General features: G+C 46.3%; 1 protein-coding gene across 2 annotated transcripts; it reads right to left on the bottom strand.

Annotated features, from left to right (window-relative positions):
• Positions 1-1826: 1826 nt before the first annotated feature.
• H6PD (hexose-6-phosphate dehydrogenase/glucose 1-dehydrogenase) lies at positions 1827-21442 on the bottom strand. 2 transcript variants are annotated; one of them, XM_082229979.1, is made up of 6 exons: positions 21325-21442; positions 17515-17631; positions 15291-15938; positions 10321-10438; positions 5870-6139; positions 1827-5460 (listed from the first exon to the last, which is right to left on the bottom strand). In XM_082229979.1, the coding sequence occupies exons 3-6, from the start codon at positions 15918-15920 to the stop codon at positions 4100-4102; spliced, it is 2379 nt and encodes a 792-aa protein (XP_082086105.1). In that variant the 5' UTR covers positions 15921-15938; positions 17515-17631; positions 21325-21442; the 3' UTR covers positions 1827-4099. The 2 variants fall into 2 exon arrangements, with proteins under 2 accessions (XP_082086105.1, XP_082086106.1); XM_082229980.1 differs by lacking the exon at positions 17515-17631 and having other exon boundaries at positions 21325-21433.
• Positions 21443-21471: the final 29 nt, after the last annotated feature.

The following is a 21471-nucleotide window of genomic DNA, read 5'->3' as shown; positions in this document are numbered from 1 at the left end:
TTCAGGAGGCAGTGGAAGACAGGAGTGCCTGGCGTGCTCTGGTCCATGGGGTCACAAAGAGTCGGACACGACTAAACGACTAAACAACAACAATAACTCCCAGAATCCTTAGCAAACCACAGTTCCCAGGATTCTTTGAGGGAAGCTGTGACTTTGTAAGGCCTGAAAACCAGCTGACAGGTCACATGACTCAAGTTTTAAGCAGTCATGGCCTCCCCCAAAGAATCCTGGGAAGTGTCATTTACTAAGAGTGCCGAGAGTGGTTAGCAGAGGAGACCCGCTATTCCTCTTAACAGAGCTGCAATTCCCACAGTTCCCACAGGGACTGACTGTTAATACTCGGGGACTGTAGCACTGTGAGGGTTTAACAGCAGAATGAACTCCCTCAGAACTCTCCTTCACTGGAGGTTTTTAAGCAGAGGTTGGCTGGCCATCTGTTACCTGTGATCTCTGCACTGCAGGGGGCTAGATTGGATGACCTTTGGGCACCGCCCCATGAGGAAAAACAGGAAGGTGCTACACACCCCTCCCCAAGCCTTGCTTACTGGGGTTGCATGGTGGCAGCTTCCAGTGAGATCTCTCAGAGCTGTCACAAGATCTTGGTGGAAGCCGTTGCCTACAAATCTCTGAGTCTATGTTGGGGAATAGGGCTCTCTTTTCAACCCTCAGCACTTTGCACCCCTTTTTCAATGGTTTTCATCAATGCACACATAAAATGCATATATTTGCACAATCAGAAAAAAATTACATATTCAGTCAAAACACCGGTGATGGAAAAAACACCCATAACAAAACACAACTCCCAGACGCCATGGCTGTGGGAAAGCCAGCAAAGTGAAAGCGCTGAGTGAGCTTTTTGTTATTGGCCTGGGTTCCCCAGGCTGTTTCAACACCAGCATGGTTCCCTTAAGAGAGGGGCCTTCAGCCAGGTTACTCATAGAACAGAAGAATTCTAGCGCTGGAAGATACCACCAAGGGTCATCTAGTCCAACCCCCCGCAACTCCTACTGTCAGAAAGTTCTTCCCAATGTTTAGCCAGAATCCCTTTTTTTGTCATTTGAATCTATAGGCTTATGCTAAAAACATTTTTGTTTCGGGGAGCCTCTACAGACACGCGGAAGTTCTAATTGATTTTCATTATGTTTTCAGAATGTTTTAAATAGGCTAAAGTTTGCATTAAAATGCACATATTTAGTGAAAGTAACCCACAATGATGCATTAATTTGGGGGAAATCACTTTCCAAAAAAATGTACAGTTGTACCTTGGATCCTAAACACCTTGGTACTCGGACATTTTGGCTCCCGAATGCCGCAAACCCGGAAGTAAGTGATCCAGTTTGTGAACGTTCTTTGGAACCCGAATGTCCAACGGGGCTTCTGGGGCTTCCAATTGGCTGCAGGAGCAATACTTTGGTTTCTGAATGTTTTGGAAGTCGAACAAACTTCTGGAATGGATGCTGTCCGACTTCCTAGGTACGACTGTATATTGGGTGAAATTGCACACAAAAATATTTTTTAAGGAGAAATTCACACTAAAATGTTGATGGATTTTCTTGAGGATTTTAAAAAAATTGCAAACTGCTGCAGAAATGTGAACTGAATTGATTGGAAAAATTGTAAATTGAGAGAACCAAAACAGACAGATACATCCCTGGTTAAGATGTAACCCACCCTATGATCAGTGGAACCGATGAAAGGCAGGATATTAACCAAGGAAACAGGCGAACAAACAAGCAAAGGAACAAATACCAAAATATAATGACATTTAAAACATTTTTTCTCTACTTATTACAAGGGTGAGACTTTTATTTCTATTAAAAAAATCATTTATAAAATTAAAAAAGTTTTATTTCCAGTGTTCACTTACAAAAACAACTTTTTAAATGAGACATAGTAAAAACTGTGTCATCTAAGCAATTGTAGAGGGCATTCCTACCCCGTAAATGTTTAAATACAGCAGTAGTAGTCAAAGCTGCAGCTGGCTTGCTGCAGGAAATCTGAAGAGCCTCTGTTCAAATCCCCACAGAGCTTGATAGTATTTATAGAAGACACATCTCTTATACTAAAGCAGTAATTCCCAAACTTTGACGTGGAAAAACTGAATTAATCAAAGAGTAATCCCAGAGCAGGTGGCTTCAGAGGTTTCCTGCTGCCTCTCTGTATGATATACTGTTCTGGGGGAGAGAAAAAAGGCCAGTCTGTGTAGGTAGGTACATCTGCCGTGATGGGATTGCTTTATCCCATCACTGCCGCCACAGAGAGGGGCTTACAAGGGGGGCTGCCTGTCGCATCTCTGTATGAGCCGCTGCTCTGCCTCTTTTTCAACCAGACTCCTGAAGAAAGGGAGGGAACATGGGCTCCACTGAAAGTGGACAGTAGTTGCTTTTACATACTCAGGTCGTTTCCACATCACAGTTCTGAAGCACAATTCCTAGTGGTGCAGCAATAAAACTGCAGCACATTTGCAAAGCTGGTATGGTTTCAGATTGGATGGGGGACCGCATGTTGAGATTTCCTGCCTTGCAAGGGATTGAGCTACGTGACTCTTGAAATCTCTTCCAACTCTTGATTCCATGGCTTCTCCTCAAAAATCCTGGGTACTGCCATTTGCTAAAGGTGCTGGGAATTGTAGTTCTGATATTTAACCTAGCGTTTCCAGGATTTTAGAGGGACCGTGTGCTGTGTAAATCATAGAGTTGCAGAGTTAGAGGGGACACTGAGGGTCATCTAGTACAACGCCCTGCGATGCAGGAATGTATGGTGTGGCTGCGATTTACATTCATGCAGTCCTATGCCACATTTTATGGGAAAATCAGTAGGAACACAAAACAGACTTTGAAAGCCACTGGTTTTTTTTAAGCCTAGTTTAAAAGAAACTCTTAACAAGAAAAAGTGGAAAACTCATGTAACAGCACCACCTTGTGGCAGAATCTAGTCGTCTTTCCTCTTTTTGCCATTCTGCTTCGATGCTAGGAACTGGCTTTGACATCCACCACCCTGCAAAGGGATGAGAAAATCCCCTAGGCTAGCACCTCAATGCAGCATTGAGCTAGGCTCACCTAAGGACACTAAAATTATCAGGCGTAGGAAAGCTTTCCTCCTCCCTGGATCAGGCTGCAATCCAACTTTCACAGGAGGAAACAAGATTTTTGGGACAGCTGGTGTTTTAATACTCTGCAGGAGGAGTTGCTCAGTGCAAATTGAGATCTCAGGTTGGGCAAAAGAAGTTCATGAATTTGCATATCGGCTCCCTTTGCATGAATTATTCAGAAGAGGAGTTGTGGGTATGTGTGTATACCAGCACAGTGCGTGTGTATTCGCGTGTGTGAACGCACACACACTATCTTTTATATATTTATATCTATATATGGAGAGAGGCACCTTGGAGCCATTTACCAGGAGCCAAAACCTACAAATTTCCAAAGGGCTATTTAAACAAAGACTTCCACTGTGGATGTTTTAGGGCATTTGTGAGAGGCAGATCATTTATAAGACCCCCCCCCCTTTTCCTCTAGAGGAGAGGGGAAAGTGAGTCACACAGCAGTGAAGAGACCTGAGCATGGCAGAAGAAAGAGCCAGGAGGACCTCTCGGCTCTTAAAGCCACCACTCATAAGCTCACAGGTCCCAATCATTAACCAACAGAACTCACAGCCACAAGATGTGGGAACAGGCATCAGAACAGACAGCTTTAAAAATCCAAACAAAACAGGATTAGACAAATCCCACAGGGTAGAATGGGTTGATCAAGGGCTATGAGCCATGATGTCTAAATGAATCCTCTGTGCACGGTGGCAGTGTAGCACATTAGGGACATACCTGAAGGGCCTGTCACATCCTGCTTTTAAGTTTGCAGGCCAATGGTGAAATAAGGCCAGCTGTTGTCAGAAGCAGCAGGTTATCAGACAGGCCTTGGTCTGCAGATCTTTCTTTTTTTTTAAAAAATATAATACAGTCTCATTAACAGCCAGTGGAACTCCCTGCCACCAGACAGAAGAATTTTCCTGAAGACGGAAGCAGCTGCAACAGCTGTCCGATATCCTGAATGCCAAGACAGGCAGAAGGCGAGGGGGAAGAGGTGAAGGCAGCACTACCGGGGCATCATCCAAGCAGTGCCTCATAGTCCACGTACCATGCTATCTGGCCAGAGCTGGGGCTGACTCCAGAGACGGGCCATTTCTTAGGTTCGTGCCCCACCCTGCTGACTACCGTCACAATGTCATGCTTGCCCTTCCCCATCACCAGCACCGACACCCGCTTGGCCTTGTTGATGAGCGGCAAGGTGAGGGTCATGCGCTGGTGCGGCTTGATGGGGCTCTCAGTGAACACCACGCCCTGGCTCCCCTCGAGGCCCACGGGCGAGTGCGGGAAGAGCGAGGCCGTGTGCCCGTCGGCACCCACCCCCAGCAGCACCAGGTCAAAGCTGGAGTTGGTCACCAGGGCGGCGATCTCGTTGGCGTACAGCTCGGGGCCCTTGTCCTCTTCCACACAGAGCCTCCGGTTGAGGTGCACCGGCATGGGGTGGATGTTGAAGTAGGGGACTCGGATGTGGCGGAGCAGCTGCTCATGCAGGGTGCCGAAATTGGACTCCAGGTCGGTAAGAGGGACGCAGCGCTCATCCACCAGCCACAGGTGGGTCTGCCTCCATGGGAAGCCGTAGTGCCGCGTAGCCAACTGCCGGAACAAAGCCAGGGGGCTCGACCCTCCCGAGAGCGCCATGTGGAACTCCCCGGACCTCCGGACGGCACTTGCTGCCGCCGCTTCTATGTCTGATGCCAGCCGGTTGATCAGGTCCTCCGACCAAGCGGTGATCAGCTGGCTTTGCCGAAACCTGGACTGGATCGTCTTGTACTTGTCTGGAGTTTGTTCGTCCCTCGCGTCCATCAGTTCAATGGTCTCTTTTGCCACGAAAGACACTTCCCTGCCCACCATCTCAAAATCCAGGAGCTGCTCGTTCTCCCGCCCCCCTGGGTACAAACGCGGGACCTGGCTAGACAACCCATCCAGCAGTGGCGTCCAAAATGCCCAGGATGCCAGCAGATTCTCCACAGTGATGAAGGACTCTTTCTTGCCAGAGTAGATCCTGGAGATCAGGACTGAGTAGGCGTCCCTCTCTGCTACGGGGACGTAGACGTAGTAATCAGAGAGGGGCTGCCCAAAGATGCGCAGCTGGGGGCGGTCGTGGACTTCCTTCCAGCCGCTGTCCGGCATGGTGGGCTTGAAGAGGTTGCGGCTGACCAGGATGGCGGGCGAGTTCAGCTCTCCCTGCCCGATGTGGAAGATGATCTGCCTGGGCTTGCACTGGCTGCTCTCGGGGTCCCACATCGTTTCGTTCTGGGTGCAGTAGGCCCGGTTCTTGAAGAGGATGCGTACATAGCTGATCCGTTCATCCAGGACTTTCCCAGAGGCAAGGATGAAAGGAACCCCTTCCCAGCGGAGGTTGTCCAGGTGAACCAGCACACCTGAAACAAAAGATGCAGAAGTGTTGTTATTATTGTTACGTCACAACTGTCTTGGTTGTGAGTCCTGGAAGACCTGCTCCCTGACTCAGTGGGCTTTCCCCAACTGGCCTGACTGACTCCAGCTACAAAAGCTGAGGCTGCTGAACAGACTCTTGGACTGGCATATAGCTTAGGCCCAGGGGCTTTTGTTAGGGGGTGGGGTTGTTGCTGTTAATTGATATTAATTTTTTGTATACAAAAATTACTGGGGGGTGGAGAAGGGCTCGTGCACCTTTAACAGGGAATTCCACTAAGTGACGCTTAACAGGCAAGCAGCTATTAAAAGTACCAGAGCCCCGTCCTCTTTTGCACCTGGGGAAGGTGTTTTCCGACTTTTGCACTTGGCCACGCTTACCCCCACTGGACTTACCTGCGAAGGTTGGAGTCCTGCTGAAGTAGTCCTGCCCCTTTTGAAGCTCCTCCCTCACGTGGCTGTTGTATGCCACGTACTGGCCAATGACGGCGCTGGTTATCTCTGGGCTCTGGAGCGACGTGAAAGCCTGCAACTTGCTCCGGATGACGTCTTCGGAGCTGCTGATATTTGCTGGGAGCTCCATGGCGAGGAACATTAAGATCTCAGTGAGGTGGTTCTGGTGGATGTCGCGGATGACCCCGTATTTTTCGTAGAAGCCAGTGCGATCTGAGCACCAGGGGTGGGAACAACAGTAACAACAACACATAAATGATAGTGAGAGAAGCTTGGCAACCCACTGGTTTATTTATGGGAAGGGCTGTAGCTCGGTGGCAGAACTTCTGCTTGGCATGCAGAAGGTCCCAGGTTCAATCCCTGGTATCTCCAGGTAGTTCAACCCCCTGCAATGCAGGAATCTCAACTCAATGGACCCTCCTTGGATGCAATGATGCCTCGGATTATACTACTCCATGTAGACCAGGCTTCCTCAGCCTTGGCCCTCCAGATGTTTTTGGCCTACAACTCCCATGATCCCTAGCTAGCAGGACCAGGGGTCAGGGATGATGGGAATTGTAGTCTCAAAACATCTGGCGAGCCGAGGTTGAGGAAGCCTGGCGTAGACAATACTGAGCTAGATGGATCTATGACTTCAAAAATCTTTACACCAGTGGGTATCTGTCTTGGATTTGAACTGATTTTATTACGTGTTGCTGTTTTAAACTGTTTTTGTATTTATAATTGCTTTGCTAATTGTTTTTAGATACAATTGTTGTTAACTCTTTTCATACAAGCGACTGATGTACACATGGTGTTATATTTTAAATTGCATTGAGATGCCACAGTGGAAGTGATTCATAAATGAGATTTATAATAACAACAGCAACAGTTAGTAGATCTACAGAAATGTATGGACCCATTAATCATGCCCATTAATGTCAATGGGCCTACTCAGAGTAGGACTAACATTGGAGACAATCCATTGTGTGATATTCAACTAAGTTTTGGTCAAAGGAGGCCCACTCAAATCAACAAGCATGATTAAGTTAGGCCCACTAATTTCAGTGTGTCTTCTCTGAGTAAAACTTACTTGAATACCTTCCAATATTTCTATTCTGCCCAACAAGAAAAGTTTCCTGAGCAGCTAAGAATAGAGATTTTTTTTTTAAAAAAATGAATTAAATGCAAAAGCATTTAATTTAGAATTTAGGAGATTGGCTGCCTCTTAACATGGCCATCATGACTATATTATTATTATTATTATTACTCAGTGAGTTTCATGGTTGTGTGGGGATTCGAACCCTAGTCTTCCAGGTCTTAGTCATACATTCAACCCACTACACTATGTTCACAAACCCATCCCCCGTGAATTTATCCAATCCCTTTTTAGAAAAACTAAGTCATAAATGTGTTACTATAACAGTGCCTGTGGACATGCCATACATTCAAAGCACACGCCCCTCAAAATAATCCTGGGAACTATAGATGGTTAAGGGTGTTGGGAATTGTAGCTCACTGAGGGCTTAACCACTGTTCCCAGGATTCTCTTGGGGGGGGGCGTTCTTGAAATATATGTTGTTTATGCAGCCAAAATTTCCCTACTCCAGCTGAGAACCTAAGAAGTTTTAAACTTCTGCTGTGCATGTTTGCAAAACATAGGCAAGAGCCCTGTTCACCCGTGGGCTGCTACTGAGCTCCTCGGGAGGAAGAGCCAAGCAGAAATGAAACGGAACAAGAATAAATTGAAATAAAATTAAAATGTCAGACTGGCTGGAAGGAGCGAGAGGTCCTGCTCAGCCTCATACTGCAGTGCCCTTGAGAGGTTACAGAAAAGGGTTAGCTGCAGGCCTTCCTTTCAACAGCCCTGGCTGGCTCATATCTTAGGCTGCACACATGCACCATCCCTTTAAAGCATCCCTTTAAAACACTATTCCTCCATAGAATTCTGGAAACTGTAGTTTACCCATTACAGAGCTACAGTTCCCGTTATTTTAAAACTACGGCTCCCAGGACTCAGTGTGTGGTTGTGCTTCAAATGTAGGAAGTAGGAGCCATTCAACTTTACGCAGAGTAGATCCATTGATGTTAACAGACATAGCTGTTCATTTCAATGAGTCTACTCTGATTAAAACTGAGTGGGCAACCAGCCATGGTGTGTACACAACAACACCTGGAGATCAGGTGTGATGAATATGGTGTGTGTGTGTGTGTGTGTGTGTATGTGTGATGCATATGTTGGTGGGGGGAAGAAGTGGGAGGAAAGAAAGGCAATTTATCTCTAGGAGAACCCCCTCCCTCATTTCTCCTTGGTGCAGACGATCTCTCTGCAGATGACAGTGCGACTCTCTACCCTCTTAAAAACTTTGGAACCGAGAACACCCCATCTCCTTCCAACCCGGCGCACATTCATTAACGTAATCAATGCTGCACACACATTTTGGCACAGGACCTGGGCAATGCAGGCATCACTTGAGCATTTGGGATGGGGGTGGGGGCTGGTGGCAGTGGGCTGTCAGCAAATTGGAAGTCTTGCAAGGCGGAGAGAAATAAGGAAGTCTTGCAAGGCGGAGAGAAATAAGGAGACAGCCTGATGGCATTGGGTTAAAGCCAATGCTAGACCTACTCAAGAGTAGACCCACTGAAATCAACTGCCACGGCTCGCTCAGGTCTGTTCATACTGAGTAGGTCTCAGCCGGCGACTATTCCCTTTTTTTCTCAACCAGGATGCAGGGAGCAAGCGGGAGTTTGCCAAACCACAACAACTTTAAAAAGAAAATAAAAATCACTCAAGTATTTTTTTTTTTTTAATAAGGCAATGGCTAACTGGCACAGCACCCCCGCTGCAGGGAGTGAAGGGTGGCCAAGCGGCTGTCCCCAGAACGGAGGCAGGCGGCAGGTGCAACCGGCGCTGCGGAAGTAATGCAGCAGCCACTGCAGGGAAATTGAGCACAGCTGTGTCCTTGAGTTCATGGGGACGTGAGGCCTGGCTTGTCCTGACGGAGCTGAGAATTGGGGTCGCAAGGAACAGGACCACAGCCAGCTTCCAGGGTGGGGGAAGCCCTGCAGCCTTCCCCACTCCTCAATAATACTAGAATGGAAGGTGGGGAGGGGGCTTCATTCAATGAGGATTGATTTGCAGCCCAGGGAAAACCGCATTATACCGACTCAGGAGACTTGTGCATTGGGCATGAACACAATTATTATTATTATTATTTATTATCAGCACCACCCATGTATTAATTTCCCCCTAAACCGCCACCGTCTCAAGGCAATTCACACGTGAGAGCCAGTTTTCCAGAGTGGTTAGAGCGCTGCACTAGGAGCTGGGACACGAGGGTTCAGATCCTGCAGTGAAACTCACTGGGTGACCTTGGGCCCCTCACAGTCTCTCAGACCAGCCTACCGCACAGGGTTGCTGTGGGGATGAAACCACTGTCTTGAGGTGATGTACATACCAGGTAATTCAAAATACAGTGGTACTTCTTTTGTGTCTGTGAGTATCTTGTGCTTTATTCTTGGCCTTCCCCCCACCCCCACCCCCAATAAACTTAGAAATTTCCTTCTGCTATCTTTTGAGGCAATCATCTTTCACCATTACTGGGACTGACTGGAAAAGAAATAGCATTTTTGGCAAACATTCATTTTTACCGCTGCTATTTTTCCTAGCAAGGAGAGATTCATTCTGCTCCATGTTTCTAATTTTCTTTTTATCTCAGAGCACGCTTTTTCATAATTATCTTTGTAGATATTTTTGCTTCTTGATGTTAACAATTTAAGGATCTTCATAATTTTACAATATGCAGAGAACAACATGTGCTGAAAAATCAGAGAGAGTAACTGAGGGAAGTCTTGGGGGGGAGGAAGGGAGGGTTATTTTGGGGGGAGGGGGAGGGGGGATATGGGGGAAAATGATGAAGATGATATGTTCTGATAATTTGTTATATTGAAATTATTAATAAAAATCTTTTTTTTAAAATAAACAAGACGACACATTCCAGATCTGCAAAGGGTCCCCTTTCCCATGGCCATATCTGTATCAGATATTTAAAGCGCCAAAGCATCCTGGCAACTGTAGGGTTTTGGTTTTTTAAGGGTGCTGGGAACTGTAGTTCTGTGAGGGGTCTCCTAACAACTCCTAGAATCTTGAACAAATTGCAGTTCACGGGATTCTTTGGGAGAAGCCACGAAAAGTGGTATAAAAGTGCCTCCACACAACACATTTAAAGTACGCGGCTTCTGCCAAAGGATTCTGGGAACTTTAGTTTGTTGAAGGTGTTGGGAACTGTAGCTTTGTCATGGGCAAACCATAGTTCCCAGGATTCAGAGAGGGCCCTGTTTTATTCAAATATGTGAATGTAACCTCTGGCTTTTGAGCTACCCCTCCAGCGGACTTCAAATCAAGACTCACGTACTCTTCACATCCACTGTCTCCTTCAGGACAATTTCCACCCTTTCAACGTGATGCCGGTTCCAGATCGGATCCAAATGGTGTCGGTTCTGGTCTCGGAACGGTAAGATGTGAGCCACAGCCTTTGGGGAGGAAATAATTGAGATGAAAGGGTGGGAGGGCCAGGGGAAGACAGAAGAGATCTTTTTTAAAAAATCAAAAGCAGAGGGATAAATGTTTAATTGCTTCTGGGGACTTGGCACAGAATATAAATAAATTACTGCGACAACTACGGAGATGACAGGAAATTCCACACCACGGGAAATTCCACACCGAGAGCCAGTGTGGTTTAGTAGTTAAGGACCAGGGTTCAAATCCTCACATTTGGCCACTGGGTGTGACCTTGGGCCAGTCTCTGCCTCTCAGCCTACCTCACAGGGTTGGTTTAAGGACTAAATGAGGAGCAGGGGGAAAGCCACGTACGTCACCTTGAGCTCCTTGGAGGAAAAGGTGAGATATAAACGCAAAGAATAAAATGAACAGATAATAATTTCAAATAATAGTTTAAACAATGCGCTGCATGAAGAAAGTCCTTTCTTCCATTTGTCTTGAATATCCCAAAATTCACCTTCACTGGACGGCCCCAAATTCTAGGACGATGAGAGAGAGGATGAGAAAAACCTCTCTCTCCATTTTCTCTGCACCAGGCATCGTTTTTTGCATCTTGCATTCTTATAAACCTCTACCGTGTCCTTAACAATTTTTCTAAGCTAAAAATGCCCAAACGTATTTCCTCATATGTGTGTGTGTTGCCCCTTAATATCTGATTCAGCATGGGGTGGGGTCCTGATATTTAGTCAACTAACAAAAAACAAGCTAACATTTTAATGCACTGTTGCCCTCCTATAGCCAAACATTGGTTGAACTGAAATATTTTATTTTTGGGGGTGGAGAGGTACTGAAACCCCCCCCCAAAAAAAACACCCAAAATTAATTCAAAGCTGTATTTAGATTTTATTTTTACTTTGGTGGGAGGAATGCTGGTAGAGATTTTAAGTCACGACCCTTCCAATAGTATATAACTAACATTTAATTCAGATTTTGAGGGGGAGAGGAAACCAAGGTGCTGGAATTTAGTAGAGGAGGGGGGAGAGAAAATTGGCAAACGGACAAAACTCTGAAGGTTTCATCTGAAAAAGCCTTTACCTGCAAAAAATAAATAAAAATGTACACACACCACACACTTTTGAATTCCCTGTGGACTCAAAAGTGGCTGAATCAGACAGATGCTGTGAAGATCTAACCCCCTGCCTCCCCAGGGGGGTTGGAGTTGCTGAGGTAAATATTCAAAGGCCAATATTCACATTACCAATGCAGTACAGTGGTACCTCAGGTTAAGAACTTAATTTGTTCTGGAGGTCTGTTCTTAACCTGAAACTGTTCTTAACCTGAAGCACCACATTAGCTAATGGGGCCTCCTGCTGCCGCCGCACCGCCAAAGCACGATTTCTGTTCTCATCCTGAAGCAAAGTTCTTAACCTGAGGTACTATTTCTGGGTTAGTGGAGTCTGTAACCTGAAGCGTATGTAACCTGAAGCGTATGTAAACCGAGGTACCACTATATGGCTCTGGTTGGAGGATTTATTTTTAAGCAGGGGGGTATCTCTTTCTTAAAAACCGAAAGCACAGCTCATGGCCTCAGGGCCTTTCAAAATAGACACCTCAAGGCCCTTCTCAGACATCCAGGGTGCATTTCTTCCTCAAGTGATGGAGGCCTTGGCTCCATAGATGCTATTGGAAACAGTCCTGGCTTCCCTCAGGGAATCATAGGAATTGTAGTATTTAAGGTGCTGAAAGGAGGAACCCCCCCCCCCCACCATTCCCCTCACAGAACTAAAACCCCCAGTTTCCTAGGAAGGACTGGTTGTTAAACCATTCTGGGAAGTGTAGCTACGTGACGTGGGGAAAGAGGCCTCCTCTCAGCACCCTTAACAAGCCACACTTCCCAGGATTCTTTGTGGGGAAGCCATGACAGTTTAAAGTTGGCATAAAAGTGCTTTAAATACTGGACTATACCAGTTCAGACTGCAACTGGAGGGCTACATGAAAAAATGCTCCCACAGAGTGATGTAGGCAGGTGGGGGGGGAGTCTCCCCCCATGTAGAAAGCTAGCATGTCAGGAGCTTGGCTCTCCTCGACATGTGAGATATCTGTGTGGAGAGAATACTGCATTTTGCCACGTGCTGGTCACCGCCGCGTAACAGTCGCACACCCCCTTTTTGGGAAAGGAAAAATCGGCACAAAAAGATGTGATCGCTATGAGGCAAAATGCTGTATGTTTGCCTGGAAAGTCCCCACCTGCAATCCAGTCTAGACACTTCTGTGAGGATTATTCATTCAGACATACATTCAATTTATGGGAATGCCTGCGGCCTGCAACCCCAGGGAGCCACTGCCAGGTAGGCCTATGGTTTGGCTGGCTAGCTAGGAGAACAAAACAAAAGGCCTGTGTGGTATTATCTGTTTGTGTGGAACATGGTTGACACGTGAAAGGTTAAGATACACCTTAATGATCTTTGTGTGAAACTTGGGCTGCATACACAGAAGACATTTAAATCGCATTCCACCCCCTCAAAGAATTATGGGAACTGTAGTTTGCCTCTCACAGAACTACAATTCCCAGAACCCTTAACAAACAGATCCCAAGATTCTTTGTGGGGTGTGTGTGTGTGATACTTTTTAGATATATGGTATGAACGCAGCCTCAAAATAAGGCTATGTCCTTGCAGGGAAAAAAATTATAAAATTTATAATTGGGAATAAAATTAGAAAAATGCTGATACCACGTTTCAAATTTTGGGGTTTAACTGCATTAATACTAGCCTGCGTGACAATAACAAATACCTGATTACAACTATCCAGAATCTGCTTCCTGAACCAAGGAATAAAAAACCCTTATCCTTCACTGGCGCCACAGTGACATATTCCCCCCCCCCCCGCCCATTTTGTTACTGCCTTGGAGCTAAAGACTTTGCCCCCTTGTAAAGCTGCCTGATCAAAAAACAAACAAGCAAACGTAAAAGAGAATTGTGCGTGCTCCACATTCCTTATCAAATTAAAAGCCTCGTTTGGAAAATCTGGCGCTTGGCTGACTCTCCGTTAGCGAGAGTGTGGAGGGCGGTCGGCGGGGGTTGATGACTCAGCGAAACTGAGGTTTCTGACCTTGGTTGGGAAATCAGGTGGATACAGCTTTGCTGGTGTGGCCAGTTTACAGCAGTGGTGGGAGCTAATAAAATAACGGGCCATTATTACTTGGGTGGGGAAACGCCTTTGTCAACAGCAGCAAACTTTTTCAGGTGACCTCCCCCCTTGGCGAGTTAAAATAAAAACTAATCTCCAGTGCCCCCTACCCTACTCTATAAAAAACAATCTTCAGCATAGCAGTTTGTGCAACCCTCTAAACAAGATAATGGCGTAACAAAATTCAAAACAGCAACAATTGTGCATTTGCTCAAAATCCAGGTAAAACTATTTCGTTTAATTAATTCAACAAAACGAATGGCCCCAACCTTTCAAAGTCTGAGAGTCATTTACACCTCCAGTGCCTCACTGCTTCCCTTTTGCCTCTTAGAACCCCCCAGGTAATTCCACCACAGACATTGGGAGCACTGGTCTACAGCTTTATATCGTCACGAATGCATAAGAACATAAGAAGAGGGTGAGGCCAGTGTCCCATGAAGTCCAGCATCCTGTTCTCACAGTGGCCAGCCAGGTGCCCCTAGGTGAAGCCCTCAAGCAGGACCTGAGCACTAGAGCACTTTCCCCACCTGAGATTCCCAGCAACCGGCGTTCAGAAACATTGCCGCCCCTGGCTGTGGAGGGAGAACATGGCTATGGATAGCCCTATCCTTCAGGAATTTGTTTCATCCAAGTTGGTGGCCATCACTACATCTTACAACATTGAGCCCTGTGGGATCAGGCCAACGACCCATCCAGCTCAGCATCCTATTCCAACCAGATGCCCCCCAAAAGCCCACAAGCAGGAGCTGAGTGTGACAGCACTGGTCACTTCCAACAGCTGGTATTCAGAGGCACAACAAGTCCAGCATCCTGTTCTTTCGGTGAACAAACAGTTGCCCATGGGAAGCCCTATCCATTTGTATTCCTAGCAATTGGCATTCAGGGGCAACCTGCATCCAACAGTGGAGGTCAGGGTTAGTAGCCACAGATGCATGGAACTGAAGCCCATCTTAGCCCAGGGGATGGGGAATTTTGGCTCTCCAGGTGTTGGATTCCAACTCCCATCAGCCCTGACCAGCAAGGCCAAAGGTCAAGGACGATGGGAGTACAATGACATATGGAGGGCACCACATTGACTACCCCTGCTTTATTGTTTTATTTACAAATCCAGGACTTTTGAGGAATTTGACCACTTTCTGTTATTGTACATGTTGATTCAGTCTTGCTTTTTCCCAGGGGGAATGTTGCCAGCCTCTGCTCACCTGCCCCAACCACCCTGGGCATGTTTTCCAGAAGATGAAGTTAAGAAAGTCTGTTTTAGAATGCCTACTTTGCAAGTAGAGGGTCTAAGATTCAACCCCTGGCATCTCCAGGTAAGGCTGAGAATGTCCCCATCTGAAATCCTGGAAAGCTGCTCCCAGTCAGTGTGGCCAATACTGAGCTAGATAGTCTAATTTGGGATAAGGCAGCTTCCTATGTTCCTATACCTTATGGGAAGAGCTGTAGCTCAGTGGTAGGGCATCTGCCTTGCACACAGAAGGTCTCAGGTTCTATTCCAAGTGTTTCAAGGTAGGGCTGGGAGAGAACCCTGTCCAAACCCTGTCCAATATTGCTTACACAGACTGCTGCCAGTCTGTGTAGGCAATATTGATCTAGATGGACCAATGGCTTGACTCATGTTTACTTACTATGTTTACCAGCAGCTTCCCATGTTTACCAGGTTATATCCCCTCCAGTTTTCACAAGGAGACTCACCTGTTTGCCAAGGTAGTGGTCCACCCTGTATATCTCCTCTTCCCGGAAGAAAGTCCTTAGCTCATCAGCCAACTCCTGGGCTGACCTGAGATCATGGCCAAAAGGCTTCTCCAGCACCACCCGTAGCCACAACCCTGGCGGCGGCCTGCAGCTGCTGTTGATGTGGCGGGCAATCTCTGCGTAGGCAAACGGCGGCACGGAGAAGTAAAATATCCTGCCTGCTTCTTCCATGCCTTCCTGGCTGAGCGTGGTCGTAATCTGCCGGTTTAGAGTGGCGTAGTCCTCTGCTGTCTTGAGCTGGTGATAATCTGTCAGTTTGATGAATTGGTCCTTCAACACAGCACACCTGTTTGGGGGTACGTCTGAGGGACAGGCCAGCCTCTTCAGCCGTTCAAAGACCAGCCTCCGCCCTCGCTCAGGCTCTGTCTGAGCGGCCCCATGGAATGTGAAGGTATGCCCGTGGCTCACCTCATCCAGGTACAGCTGGAAGAGTCCTTGCCACAAGTACTTATTGGCAAGGTCTCCTGTGGCACCCAGGAGGACCACCGAGATGTGGCCACGGGACTCTCTGGTCTCAGAAGGGAGGACACCCCAGAGGAAGATGAGGGCGAAGAAGGCTCTGAAAAGCATCTTGGGAAACACAGAGAGCTGGAAGGAAAGTTTTAAAAGCTATGATCATTTCCTTTCATTTAAAAAAATCTCTAAGCGATTTACATAAAATAAAAGTTATCAGTAAAAGTCAGAAGTTAAAACAAGTTTGCCTAATGTCACCCCCAAAATAAATACATACATACATACAATCAGTTAAAAAATAACTGTCCTTGTCCATTCATAGAATCAGAAGGGACCCTGAGAATCTTCTAGTCCAACCCCCTGCGATGCAGGGATACGCAGCTGTCCCTTTTGGGGATCAAACCTGCAATCTTGGCATTATCAGCATCGTGCTCGAACCAACTGGGTTATCAATATAAAATTAAACTTTAAGGATTGTAGTAGCCAACTCAGTCCTATTCAGAGTAGACTCACTGACATTAATGGACATATGTGATTGTTTCCTTGCAGTGATATTCCACGGGGGCATACATGGTTCTCCCCCTCCTCATTTAACCCCCCAAACAACCCTGCAAGGTAGTTTAGGTTGAGAAGCAGTGATGGGCTCAAGGTCATCCAGCAAGCTCTATGGTCAATTGGGGGATTTTAACTCTGGTCTCCAAGGTTCTAGTTCCAATACTCTAACCACTACACCACAATGGCTCTGGTTTGAGGAATTTTTTTCAATGCGTTTACTCTGGGTAGGATTAGCTTTGCAAACAACCCTAATAATGTATCATCCTCTTGATATGTTGGGGTTTTTTTAATGCACATTCTCCATTCAGCTCTCAATAATACCTCAACATGTACTATGGCTTTGTAAGCCACGATTTTAAGATTTTAAAAACAAATACATCTGTAAATAGAACTAGTTATTACAAAAGCACCCTTATGACCCCAATTCAACCTCATTACAAGAAATCAGATCCTCCTAATCAGGGCACACTGAAATATCCTACAACTTAGGGAAGTGGGGTGAGCTCCTTTACCCTTTTTGGTAGCAGTATATAACAACCCAGGTAAGGTATGGAACGTGGGTGGTCCTGTGGTCTAAACCGCTAAGCCTCTTGGGCTTGCTGATCAGAAGGTTGGTGGTTTGAATCCATGCAATGAGTTGAGCTCCCATTGCTCTGTTCCAGCTTCTGCCAACCTAGCAGTTTGAAAGCACACCAGTGCAAGTAGATAAATAGGTACTGCTGTGGCAGGAAGGTAAATGGCGTTTCTGTGTGCTCTGGTTTTTGTCATGGTGTTCCATTACACCAGATACGGTTTAGTCATGCTGGCCACATGACATGGAAATCAGTCTGTGGACAAACGCTGGCTCCCTTGGCCTGAAAGCAAGATGAGCACTGTACCCCATAGTCACCTTTGACTGGACTTAACCATCCAGGGGTCCTTTAACTTTTACCTATAACAATCCAGGGCCTGCCAGATGTTATGCACTACACTTCCCATCAGCCCAATAGCAGGGGCTGATGGGAATTGTAGTTCAAAACTTCTGGAGGGCACCAGTTTGGTAAATGCTGGTTTAGGACCAGAAGACCTACAACTAGCTGTGCTCATCCTCCCCTACCTTCTAAACAAATGCCAGTCTAATTTACTGCCTTTTGCTGATCCTGCCATATAGACTTACCTAAGCCGTGGAATAAGTCGCCTGCCGAGGAACCAGCTTCTTTCTAGTTCTGCTGCCTTTTTGCCTTCTAAACTTGTGGGAAAGAATCTGCAAAACCAGTCTGGCTGCCGTGTTCAGCTGTAAGGTAAACAAAAGACTACAGAGATAAGCAACTCCCAACTTTTCCTGGTAAAACTAGACCCCTCCTATTCCCAGCAAAGGGGGGGGGGGGAAGAATAATAATGCATACATTCCTCTCTCCTTACACCACTGTTATATGTTCACCTTGGCTAACATCTGTCCCTCTCAGGGTGCATGGGAAAGATTGATTTGATTGATTGATTGATTGATTGATTAATTAATTAATTAATTATACTGCAATTCATTTGTACAAAAACAATACCCCCACAGTTTAAAATACCATAGACTGTTTTATTAGCCAAAGACCTAGGAGAAGAGGAATGTTTTTGCCTGGCGCCTAAAGATATGTAATGAAGGTGTCAGGGGAGACTCCTTGGGGAGAGCATTCCACTGCAGAAAAGGCCTGTTCTCGTGTTGCCGCCCCCTGGACCTCTCATGGAGGAGGCACATGAAGATGGGTTTCAGGTGATGCTTGCAGGGTCTGAGCGGGTTTTGTGGTCCTGAGCTGGTTAAGGTACACAAGGGTTTTAAAGAGGCACACAAAAGTGCTTTAAAGAAATAATTTGGGTTCCTTTATAAAGACACAGTTTTTATTATGTAGTTTGTGTTCTCATTTTGTATTTTTATGTTGTGAACCTCTCTTTGGTCTTCAGATGAATGGCAGTATACAAATAAAATATACCATGTAAAGATAAAGATCTCAGTGGGAAGAAGATGGCAGCCCTAAACCCAGCCTTGTAAATAGCTCTGTACAAGGTTCTAGTCCACAGTACACCTAAACTAGTCCCTTGCAGCTTGAAAGAGTCAACTCTCAAAAAGCTTCCCTGACTGGTTGCCTAAAGCCAATTCTTACTTGCCAGAGAGGAGAGTAGTGATTTGAACCACACTTGAGCTTGTGGTGTCAAATTAATAGCTACAAATGTGCAAAGTATGCCCTGATGTGTGTGTGTGTGTGTGTGTGCGCACGCACACCCGAGAGCATTTTTCTTTTGCTGACGAGACCACAATACCAGAGATGGATCCATTCATCTCCTTGGAGCAGATTCAGCAGCTTGAAATGCTTCTAACACATTCCTCCTCCCACCAGAAAACTCCCTAGTTACACAACACCCATCCAATTGCACAAAATTCACCTAGCTGTTCCAACAATATTTCTTTATCTGTGCCCAGTTGTCATGCAAATAAACCCAGACTATTTGAGGGGAGGGGAAGCTGATAATTTGCTTAACCGCTTCCACGTCAGATTGATCAAACAAGGAAGTGTGTGAATAGCACTGGACTACTGATTTTCAGCAATCACGTGAGCAAAAGCAACTGGAGCAGTCTTGTGGGTGTATTGCTTGGAATATTATTCCTTGGAATAAAATCCCAAGGATAGGGAATCTTAAGGCCTAATGTGGCTTTCCAAACCTCTCTGTATCACCTTTGAGGTTCTCCCCAGGCCATGCATCACCTCCCTAGTCTCAGGCCACACTCTTAACTAGTCCTGCACATTCTAGCTTTTGCCTGTTCTTGAACTGTGACTCTTGCTGGCCTGGATGGAGAGGGGTGTTTGTGTGTTTGCATGACTGGGATGTACCATTCTGCACAAAGGTAGTGCCCATGGGAGGCCTTGAGCCAAGCAAGGCTTTCCCTGGCACTCAAGTAAGACCTCAACCCACTGAAACAAATATAGGATGTCTGGAGTCTCCTCCATGTTCACAGCAGTTTATCATAACTGCCCAAGAAGAGTCTGATTGCTGGATAGGACAAAGGCCCATCTAGTCCACCATCCTGTTCTCTCAGCAGTCAACCAGATGCCCCAAGTGTGAATCCTGGAAGCAGGACCTCAGTGTCACAGCAACTCTCCCAACTTGCGATTCCCAGAATCTGGTACTCAGACTATGGAAGTAGGAGAAAGTCACCATAGTTAGTAGTCACTGATAGTCTTAACCCCCATGAATTGGTCCAATTGTTTTTTTTAAGCTAGCCGAGAAAAATAGAGTGACTAAGAGCGTAAGAAAAGCCCTTCTGGATAGGACTAGAAGCTTGTCTTGTCCAGAATCCTGCTCTCTCAGTGGCCAACTGGAGGCCCCAATGGGAAGCCTGCAAGCAGGACCTGAGCACAACAACACTCTCCCCACTTGCAATTTGCAGCAACTGTGGTTTAACAACCAACCCCTCTTTCCAGGGAACTCTGGGAACTGTAGCTCAGCAAGCGGAAGAGGAGTCTCTAACCCACCATTTGCAAACTACAGTTCCCAGGATTCTTTGGGAGAAGCCAGTGACTGTTTAAAATGGTATGATACTGCTTTGAATGTATGATGTGGCATTTGATAGTAATCAAAATACAGAATAGGACTAAGGAACATTTTCCAAACCAAGGGTGTCATTCTCTCATGGGGCAGTTTCTGACGGCCACACTTGGGTGGTGGATGCAAACTTGGCCAGAACGCTGGATGTGACTCTGTTTCTCCTTCTTGCAAACTATAGTTCATTTCTACATATTTCCTTATGAGTTTGCAATTTTTTTAAAAAAGATGAAAAATTGGCAGGCTTTTTTTTTGTAAATTTCCCCTATGGTACACAAGTTTATATGCAATTTCCCCTAATTTTATGCATGTTTTGTATGCTACTCTCACTAATATATTTGTTTATATGTACACTCTCCCCTGGCGGGCACATTCATTGGCTGCAGAGGGCTGTTTCAGTTCACTGTAACTGCAAATTAGGTAGGTTCCCATTGAAATGCATCCTGAGTCAAATTTCCCCCCACATCCCAATTGTAGTTGTGCAAAAAGTGAGAGGTTTCTACACGCCACACAAAAGGAAAGGCTTCTCCAAACCCTACCTGCAGAGAACCTGGGACCTTCTGCATGCAAAGCAAAAGTTCTACTACCCAGCATACCAAATTTCTATTCTTTTTAATGTAGGCCAGAGGTGAGAACCTGTGGCCATCTGTATGCAGTTGGGACTCCATCTCCCATCAGCCCCAGCCAGCGTAACCAACAGTCAAGGATTATGGAAGTTGTAGGCCAGTTTTTAAAAAAAGCAAAAGCAAGCGAGGTAAAGCCACATGTTCCTCAGCCCTGATTCAGGTCACACCAACACCACAGGTTTAAAGCAGTCATATGCCACTTTTAACAGCCATGACTCCCCTCCCCTCAAAGAACCCTGGGAATGGCAGTTTGTTAAAGGTGCTGACCTCCCAGAACTGCAATTGCCAGCACCCTTAAGGAACTACAGTTCCCAGGATTCTCTGTGACCCTGTAGAATGACCCGGGCAATTCCAGCTCTGTCTTGATTAAATGGCTAGGAGTTTTATTAGAAGCAAACCCAGGCCGAGGCGAGAAAGCTTCCTGATTTGACCACGGTGCACCTTTTTTTTTTGCCATGCTCCACTGCAAGATCAGCTGGTCTGGCGCGGTGGAAGGCCAGATCTGGAGGCGGCTGCCTTGCTTGCCTTTGCAAAGAAACAGTTAAAAATAAACTAAAATCTCGTCTCCTGGGCCTTCCTCCAGCAGGCTCAGAACGAACCTTTTTCTCCCAACGGCGCAACGCAACACTTTCAATTTTCAATGGTGCGACCAGAAACATGTTTAGCAGGCGATGGGGGTGGAAGAGGAGTGGACTTGATTGACAGATCTGGACCGCTCCCCCCCCCCCACTTCCCATTTTGCTGTAGGTCCAATGCTGATCCAGAGCACTCACCTCCCTCCCACTGGCGGCGTGGAGCCCCCAAAAGCGAATTTTGCAGGAAACGTGAAGCGCGCTCTTGATCTGGTTTCCTTGGAAGGGCAAGAAGGCTCCTCCTCTTCCAAATGACAAGCAGGGTCGTTTTTTTTATAAAAAAGAAAA

The sequence above is a fragment of the Podarcis vaucheri genome (assembly GCF_965113315.1).
Source record: "Podarcis vaucheri genome assembly, chromosome: 7".
NCBI lineage: Eukaryota > Metazoa > Chordata > Lepidosauria > Squamata > Lacertidae > Podarcis > Podarcis vaucheri.
Note: the sequence above shows the minus strand (reverse complement) of the source record. Positions and strands in the feature narration are given on the sequence as shown.